This window comes from Giraffa tippelskirchi, chromosome 8 (assembly GCF_054371585.1).
Source record: "Giraffa tippelskirchi isolate mGirTip1 chromosome 8, T2T-mGirTip1v1.2.pri, whole genome shotgun sequence".
In the NCBI taxonomy this organism is placed as follows: Eukaryota; Metazoa; Chordata; class Mammalia; order Artiodactyla; family Giraffidae; genus Giraffa; species Giraffa tippelskirchi.
This window is the reverse complement of record NC_137282.1, coordinates 67,047,713-67,070,906: the sequence shown is the minus strand read 5'-3', so window position 1 is coordinate 67,070,906 and position 23,194 is coordinate 67,047,713. Positions and strand designations below refer to the sequence as shown.

General features: G+C 54.9%; 3 protein-coding genes across 3 annotated transcripts; all 3 read left to right on the top strand.

Moving 5' to 3' along the window:
- Positions 1–5,404: 5,404 nt before the first annotated feature.
- LOC145517179 (uncharacterized) lies at positions 5,405–7,644 on the top strand. The gene is made up of 3 exons (XM_081519444.1): positions 5,405–6,027; positions 6,427–6,739; positions 6,992–7,644. Exons 1-3 carry the CDS (start codon positions 5,791–5,793, stop codon positions 7,618–7,620), a joined length of 1,179 nt encoding a protein of 392 aa, XP_081375570.1. The 5' UTR covers positions 5,405–5,790; the 3' UTR covers positions 7,621–7,644.
- Positions 7,645–13,485: 5,841 nt separating this feature from the next.
- On the top strand, positions 13,486–15,282 carry LOC145517191 (uncharacterized). The gene is made up of 3 exons (XM_081519457.1): positions 13,486–13,670; positions 14,070–14,382; positions 14,635–15,282. Exons 1-3 carry the CDS (start codon positions 13,536–13,538, stop codon positions 15,261–15,263), a joined length of 1,077 nt encoding a protein of 358 aa, XP_081375583.1. The 5' UTR covers positions 13,486–13,535; the 3' UTR covers positions 15,264–15,282.
- Positions 15,283–21,120: 5,838 nt separating this feature from the next.
- LOC145517216 (uncharacterized) lies at positions 21,121–22,930 on the top strand. The gene is made up of 3 exons (XM_081519484.1): positions 21,121–21,313; positions 21,713–22,025; positions 22,278–22,930. The coding sequence occupies exons 1-3, from the start codon at positions 21,179–21,181 to the stop codon at positions 22,904–22,906; spliced, it is 1,077 nt and encodes a 358-aa protein (XP_081375610.1). The 5' UTR covers positions 21,121–21,178; the 3' UTR covers positions 22,907–22,930.
- The last annotated feature ends 264 nt before the right edge of the window (positions 22,931–23,194 follow it).

The following is a 23,194-nucleotide window of genomic DNA, read 5'->3' as shown; positions in this document are numbered from 1 at the left end:
ATTTGGGAACACTGTTGTGTAACTCTGGTGATACTGTGTTACCATCACCACTTTGTAGTTTCAGACCCGTTCCATCTTTATGCCCCACCCCCCAACAAAGCCTGGATTCAAGGCAAGCACGCCCTGTTCATCCCTCCGCCCGATCCTGAACACAGTTTCATCTTTTCCTTCTGCATTCCTTCCTATATTCTTGGTGTCCCCAATCAATGACTCTCAGTGAAATGACTGAAGGAGTTTTTTTCGGACGCTCCACCTACTGTAAGACTCCACTGGAGAGTTCTCATGTTTATGTCCTTTGAACTAGCCTTTGATAGCTGAAAGGACGTTGTACGTCCTTTCAAGATACCATGTGCCAAACGAAGCCCTTTTGGCAAATGCCATCATTATCTCCAGGCAGGCATTGCTGTTTGAAGGGTGCCATCTCAGCCAGAAGGCAGAGGCTGAGCTCCTCTTGTTGCACCAGCTCCCAAAAGAAGCCAAGAAAGGGAGCTGGAACAACAAACCACCCCAACGCCCAGGAAAGCGTTCTTCATGACAGAAGGCTAGAAAATGACCCAACATCCTTGTGGCCCAGAACCCCTCTAGAAATTCACTGTTCCATAAAAAAGAGAAACAGATGGGAAGTTCCAAGGAGAGGCAATGCCCATGGCCAGTGTATTTTAGAGACGGCCTGACCGCTCCGGGGAAGACACGCACTGACAGAACCCCTTGGGAAACAGCCGTGATAGTCCTCACTGTCGTAAGGGATTCCTCTGGGGACAACCTGCCCTGGGCACCACACGAGGGAGCAGACCGGCTTCTCTTCCTCTGCCCCCACACCATTCACTCATGAAGGCAGCTCAGGTGTTCTCATGCCCTGCCTGCCTGCCTGCCTGGCTCATCCGTGAGCTGTGACCACCTCCAGGACAGGACTCCACCTTCTGCTCTCTGTGTACCGTGAATCTGCACACAGTGGGCTTTCAGAACCTTAGGAGACTTGAGCCATTCCCACTCGAGCCAGAACCCTCCCCAGGAAGGAAAACAGCTGTGGAGTCCTTTTGGCCCCAGCACTGGTTCCGAAACCCTGGCGGCTCCTAGAGCCTCTACGGTGTGAAGAGGGAGGTCCCTTTTGACAGAGCTTTCCGGCCGTCAGATCTAAGCTGCTGTTTCACTGTCAGCTGTGTCTCTTCCGTTGCAGTGTTGCAGGTGGGCCACGCTGCTCCAAAGGAGCTCACAAGCTGAGTTTCAAGGGAGGTATTGAGAGGACAGGGATGGCTACAACGTGCTGCAAACTGAGTGAGGGTCCCCACAATCCTCAGCAAAGGTGTGTGGTGTGCAAGTGGGGAGTAGAGGGCCCCCAAGTTCCAAAGGAAGGGAGGTACTCGGGAGCTAAAGCCCTTGGCTGCTGTGGTAGCAGCTGCAGATGGCAGCTCGTCCACAGTGCACTTCGAATGAGGTCATATGAGCGGGACTCTGGAAATGGCTCCGAAATCCAGAGAAAGGGGTCAGGGTATGTGGGAATCCGGCGGGGGTGGGGGGTGGATGAAGGAAGGTGTCCTTCCTCTCTCCAGTGCAATTTGGTTTGGTGAGTCTCAAAGCTACCAGATGGCACTTCCCAAGTCAGGCCCCCGCAGGAATCAGGGTGGGCTGCATGCCTCGGCCCCTGCCACAGGGACAAGCCACACCAGTGGCCTCCCTGAGCTCCAATGGCCGGATCTGGGGGTTCCGTCTGGGTGCACACCTGCTTGTTCTGGCCAAGTTCCCCGCTTCTCTGAGCACCAGCTTCAACCTCTCGAATGAGGACATCGATTGCTACCTTGGCACGTTACTCTCTTCATCCTGTGAAGACTCATTAGGCTTATCCTACAATTACTAGCTGGCCCGAGGAGATATCTCCTGAATCCAGACTAAGCTGGAGTCTCCCAGGCTCATCTGGCATGTCTTCCCTGAAGTCTGCCAAAACCCACACCCTTGCGTTTCCAGGGACTCCCCTTAGCCAGCTGGGCAGAAAACCCAGCATGTTTCAAACAAGCTGACAGACAAGCGGGAGAGGACTCACGGGCAGACGGCTTCCCTCAGGTCTCGGGTGGAGCTCTGGGACCACAGCAGCAACAGGCCATCCCAGTCCCTGGGCTCAGCAGCGCCCTCATTCTCACGCCGGCGGCTCTGCCCTGAGGGGAGCAGGAAGGTCACCAACTGCCGCAGGCGGACCTCACGCCCCTCCCACTTATGGAGCCTGACCTCCCCCGGCCCCACCCCTTCCCCTACCCCAGCAGGACGAGAGCTCCTCTTCCCCTGGCTTCTAACGTGAGGCCCGGCCCTGGGCCCCGATTGGGCACTGCCCCAGTCCGGAGCCAATCACAGTGGCCAAGGAGGTGGAAGGCACCGATTGGCCAGGGCCAGGTCATGTGACCATACTCCCCAGGAAACTCAAATATTACCAAGATTCCCTAAGAAACCAATGAACAAAATTATCCAGTAAAGGCAAACCGTACTTTTTAATGAGGCCAAAGTCACAGAAAAAAAAAAAAAAAAAGCTTCACAATGAAGTGCTCAAGGAAGCTACAAAATAAACTTTCAAAAAAGTTTAGTAGTTTTTTTAATAGGGTGACGGAGAGCTATACCTATCCCATATATGTGAATTTAGGTTTAAACTAGATTTCCCTTGGCTATTTTATAAGACAAAAAAACCCACATCACCCCCTTTTACTCCCCCCCACACCCAAAAAGTGTTTTAATCTATTGAATTTTTGTGTCCTCAGTTGTGTCTGATTCACGGCAACTCACGATCTCTACACAGCCAGGCTCTTCCGTCCATGGAATTCAGGGCAATTTTTTCTGTCACAGTAAATGCCCACCCTGGGTGATCCAAACGGAAGGGCTCAGAGGCTCCTGAGAGACTAACTCCTTTCAGCTGAGCACAGAGCTGGCTCCTCACTGGGATGCCTGTGGCCTGGGGCTCCCAGAGGGGAGAGCAGCACTCGCCCCACCGTGTGGTCACTGCTGGAAGTGCAGGCTGCTCCTCACTCCCCCTTGACAGTGTCCCTGAGGGCAGAACAGTGTGAAGTTAATCAAGGTGGAAACGCAAACTCCAATGCAAGCAAACTTCCCTCAAGGTCTCCAATACCACTCAGGAACAGGGTATTGGAAACTGCAGGGGATGACATGAATGAAGATGGAGACTTGACACCTTACACCGAGTTCACTTCCAGTTATCCCTAGACAAACATTCCATGAAAACTTGTCACAAATCTAGAGGAACAATGAGCCGAAACCGGACACGTGCTTTGAGTCTTCACACACAAAACTAAAAGGCAGTCCACAAAAAAAACCAGGAGAATACAGTGGACTTTGCAAAATCAAAGATATCTACTGTGGGAAAGACCTCAGTACAAAAGCAAAAGACAGGTCACACATCGCGAGACGAATGAGTGGAAACACAAAGCTTATCAAGGATGTGTCTCCAAACAGACAAAGAACACCAACACAACAAGCCTGTGAAAACTAGGGAAAGGTCTGAAGGGACACCAGACTGAGGAAGACACACACAGAGTATCCCGGATGATGTCCAGCACTGAGGGCCTGAAGAATCAACAGTCTAGTTGTACCTCCTCAGGCCTGTGTGACCCTGGGTGAGGCCTCTGTTTCCCGGTGGCTCTGAGAGATGGACAGGGAGGAAGGGGAAGAGAAATCACTTGCATTTCTAATACTCACAGCAAAGTCTTCCAATGAGAAGGGAATTATCACCCCCACTGACAATGCCATTCACTGAAGTGATCCCCACGGGTCCATCTAACCCAGAAGGGAAGGAAGGACCTGTTCTCACAAAACGGCGAGAGATGGAAGAAGGAAGATCAAGCCCACACCAATCCCTGGAAAGAGAAGCTGTGCTCAGGGCTTGAAAGAATTCCTATTTGGAAAATGATATCCCAGCCCCACAAGGCAATCCACAGCTTCGATGCTATTCCTCCCAAAATGCCAATGCATTTTCGCACCCAACCAAGAATTGCAAAAGGGGTACGGAAACAGAAAAGAGCCTAAATTGTCAATACAATCCGACGAAAAAGCCCCGATACGGACATCCAAGGTTGTGTGAAAGGAAATTAGACGACCAAACTAGGATCCTCAGGAGAGTATCGGAGAAGGCAATGGCGACCCACTCCAGTACTCTTGCCTGGAAAATGCCCTGGACGGAGGAGCCTGGTAGGCTGCAGGCCATGGGGTCGCGCAGAGTCAGACACGACTGAAGTGACTTAGCCGCAGCAGCAGCAGCAGGAGCCGGACAGTATGCTATTGGGAATACAACAACACACACAGATCCAGATCGATGGAATAAAGTTGAGGGTCCAGACACAGACCCCAGCATCCATGCTCAACTCATCTCTGACACAGAAGGGGAGAATATCCAAATGGGAACAAGAAAGCCTCTTCAATACATGTCCATGGGAAAACCAGACAGCTACATCTGAAGAACGCTATTGGTTTTGATCTCAGACCACCTCAATATCGGGGAAAACCTCACCCTAAAGGCTGATGTCATGAGATAGCTAGAAAGAAGCGTAGGTCAAAGGCTCCTTAACATCAGAGTCTCCTTGCCATTTGCTGGGCGGAGGTAGAAATGGGTCTCTTCAAGTAAGGGAAAGAGGTACACGAAGTACACCAATGGGTTTCCATCCAATGGAACCTCTTCACAACAGAGAAGCTAAGCAAGCATTCACAAATGCAAAAGAGAGGAAACGGAACACGAGAGACTCCTTGCAAGTGGTGTATCTGAGAAGGGGTTCATATGGAAAGAGACGAAGAATGCACAGCACTCAGATTCCAAGAAACACCACCACCACCCTTGACCCTTCCCCCATGACCAACTCCGACCTAAAGCCTTTCTCTCCCTCTAACCTATCCCTAAAACATAACCCTCATCTAATCATATACATGTGCATTCCTAGCATCCATCCGTCCACACACGAGAGAGAAAGAGGAAGACACAGACTGAATTGAGAAAGGAAAAGAGAGGGACACAGCCAGAGAGAGACACGGAACCAAAGAGAGGAAAGGAGTCGATGGTCCAGACTTTTCATCAATCTGTCTCGAAGGTAGAAGCAATGACAGCGCCCATCCACCCCAGAAGGGGGAAAAGGACGGAAGGTTTGGAGAGGAAAAGACAAGAACGCAGGGAGCCATTAGAAGCTCAGCCACCCGCAGAAGCCGAGCTGGGACACTTGAACAGAATCTCAATGGAAACAGAGGACCAGAAAGTTGGCCACTCTTTTCTATAAGAGAGGGAGACCTTCGAGTCTTCCTTTCGGTCCTCCAACTTGGATGCGGGGTCTCAAAACAGTCAGGAGGGGGAGTGCCTTTTCCTGGGTACCACGGCACATCCAGGCCTCGTTCTGCCCCATTCTGTGCTGTGTCAGCCCAGGAAGGAATCTTTCTTTCTGAAGTCTCAGCGCACACGCTCCACGTGATATCGGCCCCAGGTGGAAAGGCATGGAGCTGCTCGTAGGCCGACAGACCTAGGAAGCAGATGGGAGAATGACCGCCACTCTGCAGATGGAGAGACTGGGGAAACCCTGAGGGGCATATGCTTGTCCAGGGCCACACCACTTATGAGAAGAAGGAGCCTGGTCTGAGAGCAGCGGGGCCCTCGGAGCTCAGGCCCTGGCTGCACCCAGGCCTCCCCAGGGCTGTCGGCTGGGCTGGGTGGGTGTCACTGTGCCTGCACATGGCTTAAGGGTGGTGGTCGAGCAGTCAGAAACCCAGGGATTCGCTTGGGAAGTTTTGGGGAAGGGACCTCAGCACGAACCCCAGGAAATGATGTCACCTGCCGGCAACAGAACCCAACAGAACCCGCAACCCGGGTATCCAGGCCTCGAGAGCGGAGAGGAGCCCCCAGCCAGATCACTTGCTGCCGAGATGTTCTGCTGTTTGCCCCTGCCCAGAGGCCGGGGCCTCAGGAGAGCTCACAGGCAGTGTGCGTGGGCACCCTGTCGACGTTGGCTCAGGGCACCCCCGAGACGCCTCTGGCCCTTTGCCCGGAGAAACAGAAAGGTAACACGGGGAGCCCCAGGCCGGGCCAGGCCACCTCTCCCATGCCACCCGGAAACACCGGGTCCTTTGCCTGTGTGTGTGGATGCGGGTTTCTCGGGGTGTGTCTCCCTCAAGGAAGCCCAGGTGGATGTGGGGTCAGAAGCCTGCGGACAAGTTGTGTCCACACCCCAGGGGAGAGCATGCTGGGCGGGATGGGGAGAGTGCGGGCAGGGCCGGCCGCCCAGGCTGACCTCACACCCTCAGGTGGGTCTCTTTCCTCCCGGGTGGGGATCTGAGCAGACACACGTCTCTGACCCTTCTGGGCAGAGAAGTTCGAGCAGGCCGAAGCAGCGGCTCCACTGGCCAGGCCCAGCTCGGAAAACTCCCAGCATGGCTGGCTGACGGTCACTGTCGTTGCAGAGCTTCCCACGTGATGAGGCCGAGGACGGGGACACCCCATCCAGCTCCCGGAGGGAGGGGTCGGAGCACCACCCCCCCGCCCGTGAGGCCCAGTGCAGGCTCCAGGTGAGCGTGCCCACGGAGGCATCAGCCCCACCGGGGGCGAAGCGGAGGCGGGGAAGGCCTGCTGCCGAGACACCGCCCAGGATACACCCGGCGGCCCAGTCTGAGGCTGCCACGGAGCTCAGCACACCCGGCTCCGACCCAGAGTCCCGAGAACCCCGGCCTCTGAGGCAGCAGGAGGACCTGGAGCCCAGCACGCCAGAGCACAGAGGTGAGGACGCTGGGGCTGGTGTACGGGAGTGTGTGCGGAGGGGGTGCTGAGCTACACAGGGACGAGTCCCCGAAAGCTGCTGCTGGGCCTGCAGCAAGCGCTGGCCTCACACCCCCCGCCCCCCATCTTGCACACTTCAGTCCCAAAAGACATCCGACCCTGGGTATTCTTTGGGAATCTCTTGGAAGCTTTCTGTCCCGGGATACGCACATGCCAAGGCTGGCCTGCGGGCAAACGATGCTTCTCCCACAGCTCTAGCACTGGCCTCCAACTGGAACCAGGCTCCACTTCCCAGACCTGTCCCTACAGAGGTGGTGGCTCCAGGTGCAGGACCCAGGGATCCACCGAGGGCAGATGGAGAACCGAGACTTGCCCTCGCAGAGACACCAGGCCAGCTGGGTACTGGCCAGCACACCGGGCAGATCGGATCTCCGTGCCTGCAGGACCCCCAGCCCCAGGCACTGATGTCCCACCCCCTCAGCCAGAACCTCCACCTCCACGTGCACCTCTACCTGCTCGGCCTTTGGCAGGAGAACCCGAGGCAGAGGAGGAGTCACCGCCTCGGCAGGGAGAGCCTGCCCTGGCTCCCGCGCAACACCCAGACGCCCACGATGACTCACCCACCCCTGCAGGGAGAACGAGCCCCCGCTCTGGACAGAGACCCAGAGCCCTTGCCGGAAACACCACGTCCAGGGGAGCGGTCGGCTCTGCAGCCTCCATCCCTGTCTGCTCACCGTGGACGCCGTCAACTCGGTCTGCCCCCAGGGGACATGGAGTTCCTTTCCCCCGAACTGCTTTGCATTTGGTTTGTTTCCACCTTTCTGGTGATGTTTTCTTTTTTGCGTGGTTTCCTGTATTTTTGTTGGTTAAGTTGGGATTAGTAAACTTTTTCATCATTGTTGCAATTTGGGAACACTGTTGTGTAACTCTGGTGATACTGTGTTACCATCACCACTTTGTAGTTTCAGACCCGTTCCATCTTTATGCCCCACCCCCCAACAAAGCCTGGATTCAAGGCAAGCACGCCCTGTTCATCCCTCCGCCCGATCCTGAACACAGTTTCATCTTTTCCTTCTGCATTCCTTCCTATATTCTTGGTGTCCCCAATCAATGACTCTCAGTGAAATGACTGAAGGAGTTTTTTTCGGACGCTCCACCTACTGTAAGACTCCACTGGAGAGTTCTCATGTTTATGTCCTTTGAACTAGCCTTTGATAGCTGAAAGGACGTTGTACGTCCTTTCAAGATACCATGTGCCAAACGAAGCCCTTTTGGCAAATGCCATCATTATCTCCAGGCAGGCATTGCTGTTTGAAGGGTGCCATCTCAGCCAGAAGGCAGAGGCTGAGCTCCTCTTGTTGCACCAGCTCCCAAAAGAAGCCAAGAAAGGGAGCTGGAACAACAAACCACCCCAACGCCCAGGAAAGCGTTCTTCATGACAGAAGGCTAGAAAATGACCCAACATCCTTGTGGCCCAGAACCCCTCTAGAAATTCACTGTTCCATAAAAAAGAGAAACAGATGGGAAGTTCCAAGGAGAGGCAATGCCCATGGCCAGTGTATTTTAGAGACGGCCTGACCGCTCCGGGGAAGACACGCACTGACAGAACCCCTTGGGAAACAGCCGTGATAGTCCTCACTGTCGTAAGGGATTCCTCTGGGGACAACCTGCCCTGGGCACCACACGAGGGAGCAGACCGGCTTCTCTTCCTCTGCCCCCACACCATTCACTCATGAAGGCAGCTCAGGTGTTCTCATGCCCTGCCTGCCTGCCTGCCTGGCTCATCCGTGAGCTGTGACCACCTCCAGGACAGGACTCCACCTTCTGCTCTCTGTGTACCGTGAATCTGCACACAGTGGGCTTTCAGAACCTTAGGAGACTTGAGCCATTCCCACTCGAGCCAGAACCCTCCCCAGGAAGGAAAACAGCTGTGGAGTCCTTTTGGCCCCAGCACTGGTTCCGAAACCCTGGCGGCTCCTAGAGCCTCTACGGTGTGAAGAGGGAGGTCCCTTTTGACAGAGCTTTCCGGCCGTCAGATCTAAGCTGCTGTTTCACTGTCAGCTGTGTCTCTTCCGTTGCAGTGTTGCAGGTGGGCCACGCTGCTCCAAAGGAGCTCACAAGCTGAGTTTCAAGGGAGGTATTGAGAGGACAGGGATGGCTACAACGTGCTGCAAACTGAGTGAGGGTCCCCACAATCCTCAGCAAAGGTGTGTGGTGTGCAAGTGGGGAGTAGAGGGCCCCCAAGTTCCAAAGGAAGGGAGGTACTCGGGAGCTAAAGCCCTTGGCTGCTGTGGTAGCAGCTGCAGATGGCAGCTCGTCCACAGTGCACTTCGAATGAGGTCATATGAGCGGGACTCTGGAAATGGCTCCGAAATCCAGAGAAAGGGGTCAGGGTATGTGGGAATCCGGCGGGGGTGGGGGGTGGATGAAGGAAGGTGTCCTTCCTCTCTCCAGTGCAATTTGGTTTGGTGAGTCTCAAAGCTACCAGATGGCACTTCCCAAGTCAGGCCCCCGCAGGAATCAGGGTGGGCTGCATGCCTCGGCCCCTGCCACAGGGACAAGCCACACCAGTGGCCTCCCTGAGCTCCAATGGCCGGATCTGGGGGTTCTGTCTGGGTGCACACCTGCTTGTTCTGGCCAAGTTCCCCGCTTCTCTGAGCACCAGCTTCAACCTCTCGAATGAGGACATCGATTGCTACCTTGGCACGTTACTCTCTTCATCCTGTGAAGACTCATTAGGCTTATCCTACAATTACTAGCTGGCCCGAGGAGATATCTCCTGAATCCAGACTAAGCTGGAGTCTCCCAGGCTCATCTGGCATGTCTTCCCTGAAGTCTGCCAAAACCCACACCCTTGCGTTTCCAGGGACTCCCCTTAGCCAGCTGGGCAGAAAACCCAGCATGTTTCAAACAAGCTGACAGACAAGCGGGAGAGGACTCACGGGCAGACGGCTTCCCTCAGGTCTCGGGTGGAGCTCTGGGACCACAGCAGCAACAGGCCATCCCAGTCCCTGGGCTCAGCAGCGCCCTCATTCTCACGCCGGCGGCTCTGCCCTGAGGGGAGCAGGAAGGTCACCAACTGCCGCAGGCGGACCTCACGCCCCTCCCACTTATGGAGCCTGACCTCCCCCGGCCCCACCCCTTCCCCTACCCCAGCAGGACGAGAGCTCCTCTTCCCCTGGCTTCTAACGTGAGGCCTGGCCCTGGGCCCCGATTGGGCACTGCCCCAGTCCGGAGCCAATCACAGTGGCCAAGGAGGTGGAAGGCACCGATTGGCCAGGGCCAGGTCATGTGACCATACTCCCCAGGAAACTCAAATATTACCAAGATTCCCTAAGAAACCAATGAACAAAATTATCCAGTAAAGGCAAACCGTACTTTTTAATGAGGCCAAAGTCACAGAAAAAAAAAAAAAAAAAGCTTCACAATGAAGTGCTCAAGGAAGCTACAAAATAAACTTTCAAAAAAGTTTAGTAGTTTTTTTAATAGGGTGACGGAGAGCTATACCTATCCCATATATGTGAATTTAGGTTTAAACTAGATTTCCCTTGGCTATTTTATAAGACAAAAAAACCCACATCACCCCCTTTTACTCCCCCCCACACCCAAAAAGTGTTTTAATCTATTGAATTTTTGTGTCCTCAGTTGTGTCTGATTCACGGCAACTCACGATCTCTACACAGCCAGGCTCTTCCGTCCATGGAATTCAGGGCAATTTTTTCTGTCACAGTAAATGCCCACCCTGGGTGATCCAAACGGAAGGGCTCAGAGGCTCCTGAGAGACTAACTCCTTTCAGCTGAGCACAGAGCTGGCTCCTCACTGGGATGCCTGTGGCCTGGGGCTCCCAGAGGGGAGAGCAGCACTCGCCCCACCGTGTGGTCACTGCTGGAAGTGCAGGCTGCTCCTCACTCCCCCTTGACAGTGTCCCTGAGGGCAGAACAGTGTGAAGTTAATCAAGGTGGAAACGCAAACTCCAATGCAAGCAAACTTCCCTCAAGGTCTCCAATACCACTCAGGAACAGGGTATTGGAAACTGCAGGGGATGACATGAATGAAGATGGAGACTTGACACCTTACACCGAGTTCACTTCCAGTTATCCCTAGACAAACATTCCATGAAAACTTGTCACAAATCTAGAGGAACAATGAGCCGAAACCGGACACGTGCTTTGAGTCTTCACACACAAAACTAAAAGGCAGTCCACAAAAAAAACCAGGAGAATACAGTGGACTTTGCAAAATCAAAGATATCTACTGTGGGAAAGACCTCAGTACAAAAGCAAAAGACAGGTCACACATCGCGAGACGAATGAGTGGAAACACAAAGCTTATCAAGGATGTGTCTCCAAACAGACAAAGAACACCAACACAACAAGCCTGTGAAAACTAGGGAAAGGTCTGAAGGGACACCAGACTGAGGAAGACACACACAGAGTATCCCGGATGATGTCCAGCACTGAGGGCCTGAAGAATCAACAGTCTAGTTGTACCTCCTCAGGCCTGTGTGACCCTGGGTGAGGCCTCTGTTTCCCGGTGGCTCTGAGAGATGGACAGGGAGGAAGGGGAAGAGAAATCACTTGCATTTCTAATACTCACAGCAAAGTCTTCCAATGAGAAGGGAATTATCACCCCCACTGACAATGCCATTCACTGAAGTGATCCCCACGGGTCCATCTAACCCAGAAGGGAAGGAAGGACCTGTTCTCACAAAACGGCGAGAGATGGAAGAAGGAAGATCAAGCCCACACCAATCCCTGGAAAGAGAAGCTGTGCTCAGGGCTTGAAAGAATTCCTATTTGGAAAATGATATCCCAGCCCCACAAGGCAATCCACAGCTTCGATGCTATTCCTCCCAAAATGCCAATGCATTTTCGCACCCAACCAAGAATTGCAAAAGGGGTACGGAAACAGAAAAGAGCCTAAATTGTCAATACAATCCGACGAAAAAGCCCCGATACGGACATCCAAGGTTGTGTGAAAGGAAATCAGACGACCAAACTAGGATCCTCAGGAGAGTATCGGAGAAGGCAATGGCGACCCACTCCAGTACTCTTGCCTGGAAAATGCCCTGGACGGAGGAGCCTGGTAGGCTGCAGGCCATGGGGTCGCGCAGAGTCAGACACGACTGAAGTGACTTAGCCGCAGCAGCAGCAGCAGGAGCCGGACAGTATGCTATTGGGAATACAACAACACACACAGATCCAGATCGATGGAATAAAGTTGAGGGTCCAGACACAGACCCCAGCATCCATGCTCAACTCATCTCTGACACAGAAGGGGAGAATATCCAAATGGGAACAAGAAAGCCTCTTCAATACATGTCCATGGGAAAACCAGACAGCTACATCTGAAGAACGCTATTGGTTTTGATCTCAGACCACCTCAATATCGGGGAAAACCTCACCCTAAAGGCTGATGTCATGAGATAGCTAGAAAGAAGCGTAGGTCAAAGGCTCCTTAACATCAGAGTCTCCTTGCCATTTGCTGGGCGGAGGTAGAAATGGGTCTCTTCAAGTAAGGGAAAGAGGTACACGAAGTACACCAATGGGTTTCCATCCAATGGAACCTCTTCACAACAGAGAAGCTAAGCAAGCATTCACAAATGCAAAAGAGAGGAAACGGAACACGAGAGACTCCTTGCAAGTGGTGTATCTGAGAAGGGGTTCATATGGAAAGAGACGAAGAATGCACAGCACTCAGATTCCAAGAAACACCACCACCACCCTTGACCCTTCCCCCATGACCAACTCCGACCTAAAGCCTTTCTCTCCCTCTAACCTATCCCTAAAACATAACCCTCATCTAATCATATACATGTGCATTCCTAGCATCCATCCGTCCACACACGAGAGAGAAAGAGGAAGACACAGACTGAATTGAGAAAGGAAAAGAGAGGGACACAGCCAGAGAGAGACACGGAACCAAAGAGAGGAAAGGAGTCGATGGTCCAGACTTTTCATCAATCTGTCTCGAAGGTAGAAGCAATGACAGCGCCCATCCACCCCAGAAGGGGGAAAAGGACGGAAGGTTTGGAGAGGAAAAGACAAGAACGCAGGGAGCCATTAGAAGCTCAGCCACCCGCAGAAGCCGAGCTGGGACACTTGAACAGAATCTCAATGGAAACAGAGGACCAGAAAGTTGGCCACTCTTTTCTATAAGAGAGGGAGACCTTCGAGTCTTCCTTTCGGTCCTCCAACTTGGATGCGGGGTCTCAAAACAGTCAGGAGGGGGAGTGCCTTTTCCTGGGTACCACGGCACATCCAGGCCTCGTTCTGCCCCATTCTGTGCTGTGTCAGCCCAGGAAGGAATCTTTCTTTCTGAAGTCTCAGCGCACACGCTCCACGTGATATCGGCCCCAGGTGGAAAGGCATGGAGCTGCTCGTAGGCCGACAGACCTAGGAAGCAGATGGGAGAATGACCGCCACTCTGCAGATGGAGAGACTGGGGAAACCCTGAGGGGCATATGCTTGTCCAGGGCCACACCACTTATGAGAAGAAGGAGCCTGGTCTGAGAGCAGCGGGGCCCTCGGAGCTCAGGCCCTGGCTGCACCCAGGCCTCCCCAGGGCTGTCGGCTGGGCTGGGTGGGTGTCACTGTGCCTGCACATGGCTTAAGGGTGGTGGTCGAGCAGTCAGAAACCCAGAGATTCGCTTGGGAAGTTTTGGGGAAGGGACCTCAGCACGAACCCCAGGAAATGATGTCACCTGCCGGCAACAGAACCCAACAGAACCCGCAACCCAGGTATCCAGGCCTCGAGAGCGGAGAGGAGCCCCCAGCCAGATCACTTGCTGCCGAGATGTTCTGCTGTTTGCCCCTGCCCAGAGGCCGGGGCCTCAGGAGAGCTCACAGGCAGTGTGCGTGGGCACCCTGTCGACGTTGGCTCAGGGCACCCCCGAGACGCCTCTGGCCCTTTGCCCGGAGAAACAGAAAGGTAACACGGGGAGCCCCAGGCCGGGCCAGGCCACCTCTCCCATGCCACCCGGAAACACCGGGTCCTTTGCCTGTGTGTGTGGATGCGGGTTTCTCGGGGTGTGTCTCCCTCAAGGAAGCCCAGGTGGATGTGGGGTCAGAAGCCTGCGGACAAGTTGTGTCCACACCCCAGGGGAGAGCATGCTGGGCGGGATGGGGAGAGTGCGGGCAGGGCCGGCCGCCCAGGCTGACCTCACACCCTCAGGTGGGTCTCTTTCCTCCCGGGTGGGGATCTGAGCAGACACACGTCTCTGACCCTTCTGGGCAGAGAAGTTCGAGCAGGCCGAAGCAGCGGCTCCACTGGCCAGGCCCAGCTCGGAAAACTCCCAGCATGGCTGGCTGACGGTCACTGTCGTTGCAGAGCTTCCCACGTGATGAGGCCGAGGACGGGGACACCCCATCCAGCTCCCGGAGGGAGGGGTCGGAGCACCACCCCCCCGCCCGTGAGGCCCAGTGCAGGCTCCAGGTGAGCGTGCCCACGGAGGCATCAGCCCCACCGGGGGCGAAGCGGAGGCGGGGAAGGCCTGCTGCCGAGACACCGCCCAGGATACACCCGGCGGCCCAGTCTGAGGCTGCCACGGAGCTCAGCACACCCGGCTCCGACCCAGAGTCCCGAGAACCCCGGCCTCTGAGGCAGCAGGAGGACCTGGAGCCCAGCACGCCAGAGCACAGAGGTGAGGACGCTGGGGCTGGTGTACGGGAGTGTGTGCGGAGGGGGTGCTGAGCTACACAGGGACGAGTCCCCGAAAGCTGCTGCTGGGCCTGCAGCAAGCGCTGGCCTCACACCCCCCGCCCCCCATCTTGCACACTTCAGTCCCAAAAGACATCCGACCCTGGGTATTCTTTGGGAATCTCTTGGAAGCTTTCTGTCCCGGGATACGCACATGCCAAGGCTGGCCTGCGGGCAAACGATGCTTCTCCCACAGCTCTAGCACTGGCCTCCAACTGGAACCAGGCTCCACTTCCCAGACCTGTCCCTACAGAGGTGGTGGCTCCAGGTGCAGGACCCAGGGATCCACCGAGGGCAGATGGAGAACCGAGACTTGCCCTCGCAGAGACACCAGGCCAGCTGGGTACTGGCCAGCACACCGGGCAGATCGGATCTCCGTGCCTGCAGGACCCCCAGCCCCAGGCACTGATGTCCCACCCCCTCAGCCAGAACCTCCACCTCCACGTGCACCTCTACCTGCTCGGCCTTTGGCAGGAGAACCCGAGGCAGAGGAGGAGTCACCGCCTCGGCAGGGAGAGCCTGCCCTGGCTCCCGCGCAACACCCAGACGCCCACGATGACTCACCCACCCCTGCAGGGAGAACGAGCCCCCGCTCTGGACAGAGACCCAGAGCCCTTGCCGGAAACACCACGTCCAGGGGAGCGGTCGGCTCTGCAGCCTCCATCCCTGTCTGCTCACCGTGGACGCCGTCAACTCGGTCTGCCCCCAGGGGACATGGAGTTCCTTTCCCCCGAACTGCTTTGCATTTGGTTTGTTTCCACCTTTCTGGTGATGTTTTCTTTTTTGCGTGGTTTCCTGTATTTTTGTTGGTTAAGTTGGGATTAGTAAACTTTTTCATCATTGTTGCAATTTGGGAACACTGTTGTGTAACTCGGGTGATACTGTGTTACCATCACCACTTTGTAGTTTCAGACCCGTTCCATCTTTATGCCCCACCCCCCAACAAAGCCTGGATTCAAGGCAAGCACGCCCTGTTCATCCCTCCGCCCGATCCTGAACACAATTTCATCTTTTCCTTCTGCATTCCTTCCTATATTCTTGGTGTCCCCAATCAATGACTCTCAGTGAAATGACTGAAGGAGTTTTTTTCGGACGCTCCACCTACTGTAAGACTCCACTGGAGAGTTCTCATGTTTATGTCCTTTGAACTAGCCTTTGATAGCCGAAAGGACGTTGTACGTCCTTTCAAGATACCATGTGCCAAACGAAGCCCTTTTGGCAAATGCCATCATTATCTCCAGGCAGGCATTGCTGTTTGAAGGGTGCCATCTCAGCCAGAAGGCAGAGGCTGAGCTCCTCTTGTTGCACCAGCTCCCAAAAGAAGCCAAGAAAGGGAGCTGGAACAACAAACCACCCCAACGCCCAGGAAAGCGTTCTTCATGACAGAAGGCTAGAAAATGACCCAACATCCTTGTGGCCCAGAACCCCTCTAGAAATTCACTGTTCCATAAAAAAGAGAAACAGATGGGAAGTTCCAAGGAGAGGCAATGCCCATGGCCAGTGTATTTTAGAGACGGCCTGACCGCTCCGGGGAAGACACGCACTGACAGAACCCCTTGGGAAACAGCCGTGATAGTCCTCACTGTCGTAAGGGATTCCTCTGGGGACAACCTGCCCTGGGCACCACACGAGGGAGCAGACCGGCTTCTCTTCCTCTGCCCCCACACCATTCACTCATGAAGGCAGCTCAGGTGTTCTCATGCCCTGCCTGCCTGCCTGCCTGGCTCATCCGTGAGCTGTGACCACCTCCAGGACAGGACTCCACCTTCTGCTCTCTGTGTACCGTGAATCTGCACACAGTGGGCTTTCAGAACCTTAGGAGACTTGAGCCATTCCCACTCGAGCCAGAACCCTCCCCAGGAAGGAAAACAGCTGTGGAGTCCTTTTGGCCCCAGCACTGGTTCCGAAACCCTGGCGGCTCCTAGAGCCTCTACGGTGTGAAGAGGGAGGTCCCTTTTGACAGAGCTTTCCGGCCGTCAGATCTAAGCTGCTGTTTCACTGTCAGCTGTGTCTCTTCCGTTGCAGTGTTGCAGGTGGGCCACGCTGCTCCAAAGGAGCTCACAAGCTGAGTTTCAAGGGAGGTATTGAGAGGACAGGGATGGCTACAACGTGCTGCAAACTGAGTGAGGGTCCCCACAATCCTCAGCAAAGGTGTGTGGTGTGCAAGTGGGGAGTAGAGGGCCCCCAAGTTCCAAAGGAAGGGAGGTACTCGGGAGCTAAAGCCCTTGGCTGCTGTGGTAGCAGCTGCAGATGGCAGCTCGTCCACAGTGCACTTCGAATGAGGTCATATGAGCGGGACTCTGGAAATGGCTCCGAAATCCAGAGAAAGGGGTCAGGGTATGTGGGAATCCGGCGGGGGTGGGGGGTGGATGAAGGAAGGTGTCCTTCCTCTCTCCAGTGCAATTTGGTTTGGTGAGTCTCAAAGCTACCAGATGGCACTTCCCAAGTCAGGCCCCCGCAGGAATCAGGGTGGGCTGCATGCCTCGGCCCCTGCCACAGGGACAAGCCACACCAGTGGCCTCCCTGAGCTCCAATGGCCGGATCTGGGGGTTCTGTCTGGGTGCACACCTGCTTGTTCTGGCCAAGTTCCCCGCTTCTCTGAGCACCAGCTTCAACCTCTCGAATGAGGACATCGATTGCTACCTTGGCACGTTACTCTCTTCATCCTGTGAAGACTCATTAGGCTTATCCTACAATTACTAGCTGGCCCGAGGAGATATCTCCTGAATCCAGATTAAGCTGGAGTCTCCCAGGCTCATCTGGCATGTCTTCCCTGAAGTCTGCCAAAACCCACACCCTTGCGTTTCCAGGGACTCCCCTTAGCCAGCTGGGCAGAAAACCCAGCATGTTTCAAACAAGCTGACAGACAAGCGGGAGAGGACTCACGGGCAGACGGCTTCCCTCAGGTCTCGGGTGGAGCTCTGGGACCACAGCAGCAACAGGCCATCCCAGTCCCTGGGCTCAGCAGCGCCCTCATTCTCACGCCGGCGGCTCTGCCCTGAGGGGAGCAGGAAGGTCACCAACTGCCGCAGGCGGACCTCACGCCCCTCCCACTTATGGAGCCTGACCTCCCCCGGCCCCACCCCTTCCCCTACCCCAGCAGGACGAGAGCTCCTCTTCCCCTGGCTTCTAACGTGAGGCCCGGCCCTGGGCCCCGATTGGGCACTGCCCCAGTCCGGAGCCAATCACAGTGGCCAAGGAGGTGGAAGGCACCGATTGGCCAGGGCCAGGTCATGTGACCATACTCCCCAGGAAACTCAAATATTACCAAGATTCCCTAAGAAACCAATGAACAAAATTATCCAGTAAAGGCAAACCGTACTTTTTAATGAGGCCAAAGTCACAGAAAAAAAAAAAAAAAAAGCTTCACAATGAAGTGCTCAAGGAAGCTACAAAATAAACTTTCAAAAAAGTTTAGTAGTTTTTTTAATAGGGTGACGGAGAGCTATACCTATCCCATATATGTGAATTTAGGTTTAAACTAGATTTCCCTTGGCTATTTTATAAGACAAAAAAACCCACATCACCCCCTTTCACTCCCCCCCACACCCAAAAAGTGTTTTAATCTATTGAATTTTTGTGTCCTCAGTTGTGTCTGATTCACGGCAACTCACGATCTCTACACAGCCAGGCTCTTCCGTCCATGGAATTCAGGGCAATTTTTTCTGTCACAGTAAATGCCCACCCTGGGTGATCCAAACGGAAGGGCTCAGAGGCTCCTGAGAGACTAACTCCTTTCAGCTGAGCACAGAGCTGGCTCCTCACTGGGATGCCTGTGGCCTGGGGCTCCCAGAGGGGAGAGCAGCACTCGCCCCACCGTGTGGTCACTGCTGGAAGTGCAGGCTGCTCCTCACTCCCCCTTGACAGTGTCCCTGAGGGCAGAACAGTGTGAAGTTAATCAAGGTGGAAACGCAAACTCCAATGCAAGCAAACTTCCCTCAAGGTCTCCAATACCACTCAGGAACAGGGTATTGGAAACTGCAGGGGATGACATGAATGAAGATGGAGACTTGACACCTTACACCGAGTTCACTTCCAGTTATCCCTAGACAAACATTCCATGAAAACTTGTCACAAATCTAGAGGAACAATGAGCCGAAACCGGACACGTGCTTTGAGTCTTCACACACAAAACTAAAAGGCAGTCCACAAAAAAAACCAGGAGAATACAGTGGACTTTGCAAAATCAAAGCTATCTACTGTGGGAAAGACCTCAGTACAAAAGCAAAAGACAGGTCACACATCGCGAGACGAATGAGTGGAAACACAAAGCTTATCAAGGATGTGTCTCCAAACAGACAAAGAACACCAACACAACAAGCCTGTGAAAACTAGGGAAAGGTCTGAAGGGACACCAGACTGAGGAAGACACACACAGAGTATCCCGGATGATGTCCAGCACTGAGGGCCTGAAGAATCAACAGTCTAGTTGTACCTCCTCAGGCCTGTGTGACCCTGGGTGAGGCCTCTGTTTCCCGGTGGCTCTGAGAGATGGACAGGGAGGAAGGGGAAGAGAAATCACTTGCATTTCTAATACTCACAGCAAAGTCTTCCAATGAGAAGGGAATTATCACCCCCACTGACAATGCCATTCACTGAAGTGATCCCCACGGGTCCATCTAACCCAGAAGGGAAGGAAGGACCTGTTCTCACAAAACGGCGAGAGATGGAAGAAGGAAGATCAAGCCCACACCAATCCCTGGAAAGAGAAGCTGTGCTCAGGGCTTGAAAGAATTCCTATTTGGAAAATGATATCCCAGCCCCACAAGGCAATCCACAGCTTCGATGCTATTCCTCCCAAAATGCCAATGCATTTTCGCACCCAACCAAGAATTGCAAAAGGGGTACGGAAACAGAAAAGAGCCTAAATTGTCAATACAATCCGACGAAAAAGCCCCGATACGGACATCCAAGGTTGTGTGAAAGGAAATCAGACGACCAAACTAGGATCCTCAGGAGAGTATCGGAGAAGGCAATGGCGACCCACTCCAGTACTCTTGCCTGGAAAATGCCCTGGACGGAGGAGCCTGGTAGGCTGCAGGCCATGGGGTCGCGCAGAGTCAGACACGACTGAAGTGACTTAGCCGCAGCAGCAGCAGCAGGAGCCGGACAGTATGCTATTGGGAATACAACAACACACACAGATCCAGATCGATGGAATAAAGTTGAGGGTCCAGACACAGACCCCAGCATCCATGCTCAACTCATCTCTGACACAGAAGGGGAGAATATCCAAATGGGAACAAGAAAGCCTCTTCAATACATGTCCATGGGAAAACCAGACAGCTACATCTGAAGAACGCTATTGGTTTTGATCTCAGACCACCTCAATATCGGGGAAAACCTCACCCTAAAGGCTGATGTCATGAGATAGCTAGAAAGAAGCGTAGGTCAAAGGCTCCTTAACATCAGAGTCTCCTTGCCATTTGCTGGGCGGAGGTAGAAATGGGTCTCTTCAAGTAAGGGAAAGAGGTACACGAAGTACACCAATGGGTTTCCATCCAATGGAACCTCTTCACAACAGAGAAGCTAAGCAAGCATTCACAAATGCAAAAGAGAGGAAACGGAACACGAGAGACTCCTTGCAAGTGGTGTATCTGAGAAGGGGTTCATATGGAAAGAGACGAAGAATGCACAGCACTCAGATTCCAAGAAACACCACCACCACCCTTGACCCTTCCCCCATGACCAACTCCGACCTAAAGCCTTTCTCTCCCTCTAACCTATCCCTAAAACATAACCCTCATCTAATCATATACACGTGCATTCCTAGCATCCATCCGTCCACACACGAGAGAGAAAGAGGAAGACACAGACTGAATTGAGAAAGGAAAAGAGAGGGACACAGCCAGAGAGAGACACGGAACCAAAGAGAGGAAAGGAGTCGATGGTCCAGACTTTTCATCAATCTGTCTCGAAGGTAGAAGCAATGACAGCGCCCATCCACCCCAGAAGGGGGAAAAGGACGGAAGGTTTGGAGAGGAAAAGACAAGAACGCAGGGAGCCATTAGAAGCTCAGCCACCCGCAGAAGCCGAGCTGGGACACTTGAACAGAATCTCAATGGAAACAGAGGACCAGAAAGTTGGCCACTCTTTTCTATAAGAGAGGGAGACCTTCGAGTCTTCCTTTCGGTCCTCCAACTTGGATGCGGGGTCTCAAAACAGTCAGGAGGGGGAGTGCCTTTTCCTGGGTACCACGGCACATCCAGGCCTCGTTCTGCCCCATTCTGTGCTGTGTCAGCCCAGGAAGGAATCTTTCTTTCTGAAGTCTCAGCGCACACGCTCCACGTGATATCGGCCCCAGGTGGAAAGGCATGGAGCTGCTCGTAGGCCGACAGACCTAGGAAGCAGATGGGAGAATGACCGCCACTCTGCAGATGGAGAGACTGGGGAAACCCTGAGGGGCATATGCTTGTCCAGGGCCACACCACTTATGAGAAGAAGGAGCCTGGTCTGAGAGCAGCGGGGCCCTCGGAGCTCAGGCCCTGGCTGCACCCAGGCCTCCCCAGGGCTGTCGGCTGGGCTGGGTGGGTGTCACTGTGCCTGCACATGGCTTAAGGGTGGTGGTCGAGCAGTCAGAAACCCAGGGATTCCCTTGGGAAGTTTTGGGGAAGGGACCTCAGCACGAACCCCAGGAAATGATGTCACCTGCCGGCAACAGAACCCAACAGAACCCGCAACCCGGGTATCCAGGCCTCGAGAGCGGAGAGGAGCCCCCAGCCAGATCACTTGCTGCCGAGATGTTCTGCTGTTTGCCCCTGCCCAGAGGCCGGGGCCTCAGGAGAGCTCACAGGCAGTGTGCGTGGGCACCCTGTCGACGTTGGCTCAGGGCACCCCCGAGACGCCTCTGGCCCTTTGCCCGGAGAAACAGAAAGGTAACACGGGGAGCCCCAGGCCGGGCCAGGCCACCTCTCCCATGCCACCCGGAAACACCGGGTCCTTTGCCTGTGTGTGTGGATGCGGGTTTCTCGGGGTGTGTCTCCCTCAAGGAAGCCCAGGTGGATGTGGGGTCAGAAGCCTGCGGACAAGTTGTGTCCACACCCCAGGGGAGAGCATGCTGGGCGGGATGGGGAGAGTGCGGGCAGGGCCGGCCGCCCAGGCTGACCTCACACCCTCAGGTGGGTCTCTTTCCTCCCGGGTGGGGATCTGAGCAGACACACGTCTCTGACCCTTCTGGGCAGAGAAGTTCGAGCAGGCCGAAGCAGCGGCTCCACTGGCCAGGCCCAGCTCGGAAAACTCCCAGCATGGCTGGCTGACGGTCACTGTCGTTGCAGAGCTTCCCACGTGATGAGGCCGAGGACGGGGACACCCCATCCAGCTCCCGGAGGGAGGGGTCGGAGCACCACCCCCCCGCCCGTGAGGCCCAGTGCAGGCTCCAGGTGAGCGTGCCCACGGAGGCATCAGCCCCACCGGGGGCGAAGCGGAGGCGGGGAAGGCCTGCTGCCGAGACACCGCCCAGGATACACCCGGCGGCCCAGTCTGAGGCTGCCACGGAGCTCAGCACACCCGGCTCCGACCCAGAGTCCCGAGAACCCCGGCCTCTGAGGCAGCAGGAGGACCTGGAGCCCAGCACGCCAGAGCACAGAGGTGAGGACGCTGGGGCTGGTGTACGGGAGTGTGTGCGGAGGGGGTGCTGAGCTACACAGGGACGAGTCCCCGAAAGCTGCTGCTGGGCCTGCAGCAAGCGCTGGCCTCACACCCCCCGCCCCCCATCTTGCACACTTCAGTCCCAAAAGACATCCGACCCTGGGTATTCTTTGGGAATCTCTTGGAAGCTTTCTGTCCCGGGATACGCACATGCCAAGGCTGGCCTGCGGGCAAACGATGCTTCTCCCACAGCTCTAGCACTGGCCTCCAACTGGAACCAGGCTCCACTTCCCAGACCTGTCCCTACAGAGGTGGTGGCTCCAGGTGCAGGACCCAGGGATCCACCGAGGGCAGATGGAGAACCGAGACTTGCCCTCGCAGAGACACCAGGCCAGCTGGGTACTGGCCAGCACACCGGGCAGATCGGATCTCCGTGCCTGCAGGACCCCCAGCCCCAGGCACTGATGTCCCACCCCCTCAGCCAGAACCTCCACCTCCACGTGCACCTCTACCTGCTCGGCCTTTGGCAGGAGAACCCGAGGCAGAGGAGGAGTCACCGCCTCGGCAGGGAGAGCCTGCCCTGGCTCCCGCGCAACACCCAGACGCCCACGATGACTCACCCACCCCTGCAGGGAGAACGAGCCCCCGCTCTGGACAGAGACCCAGAGCCCTTGCCGGAAACACCACGTCCAGGGGAGCGGTCGGCTCTGCAGCCTCCATCCCTGTCTGCTCACCGTGGACGCCGTCAACTCGGTCTGCCCCCAGGGGACATGGAGTTCCTTTCCCCCGAACTGCTTTGCATTTGGTTTGTTTCCACCTTTCTGGTGATGTTTTCTTTTTTGCGTGGTTTCCTGTATTTTTGTTGGTTAAGTTGGGATTAGTAAACTTTTTCATCATTGTTGCAATTTGGGAACACTGTTGTGTAACTCTGGTGATACTGTGTTACCATCACCACTTTGTAGTTTCAGACCCGTTCCATCTTTATGCCCCACCCCCCAACAAAGCCTGGATTCAAGGCAAGCACGCCCTGTTCATCCCTCCGCCCGATCCTGAACACAATTTCATCTTTTCCTTCTGCATTCCTTCCTATATTCTTGGTGTCCCCAATCAATGACTCTCAGTGAAATGACTGAAGGAGTTTTTTTCGGACGCTCCACCTACTGTAAGAC

Excerpts from the sequence above, each read along its gene's own strand:
- LOC145517191 (XM_081519457.1), top strand. The coding sequence starts at position 13,536 with ATGTTCTGCTGTTTGCCCCTGCCCAGAGGCCGGGGCCTCAGGAGAGCT. Across the intron at positions 13,671-14,069 it reads TTGCCCGGAGAAACAGAAAG|AGCTTCCCACGTGATGAGGC; the intron begins GTAACACGGGGA and ends CTGTCGTTGCAG. Across the intron at positions 14,383-14,634 it reads CAGCACGCCAGAGCACAGAG|CTCTAGCACTGGCCTCCAAC; the intron begins GTGAGGACGCTG and ends CTTCTCCCACAG.
- LOC145517216 (XM_081519484.1), top strand. The coding sequence starts at position 21,179 with ATGTTCTGCTGTTTGCCCCTGCCCAGAGGCCGGGGCCTCAGGAGAGCT. Across the intron at positions 21,314-21,712 it reads TTGCCCGGAGAAACAGAAAG|AGCTTCCCACGTGATGAGGC; the intron begins GTAACACGGGGA and ends CTGTCGTTGCAG. Across the intron at positions 22,026-22,277 it reads CAGCACGCCAGAGCACAGAG|CTCTAGCACTGGCCTCCAAC; the intron begins GTGAGGACGCTG and ends CTTCTCCCACAG.
- LOC145517179 (XM_081519444.1), top strand. The coding sequence starts at position 5,791 with ATGATGTCACCTGCCGGCAACAGAACCCAACAGAACCCGCAACCCGGG. Across the intron at positions 6,028-6,426 it reads TTGCCCGGAGAAACAGAAAG|AGCTTCCCACGTGATGAGGC; the intron begins GTAACACGGGGA and ends CTGTCGTTGCAG. Across the intron at positions 6,740-6,991 it reads CAGCACGCCAGAGCACAGAG|CTCTAGCACTGGCCTCCAAC; the intron begins GTGAGGACGCTG and ends CTTCTCCCACAG.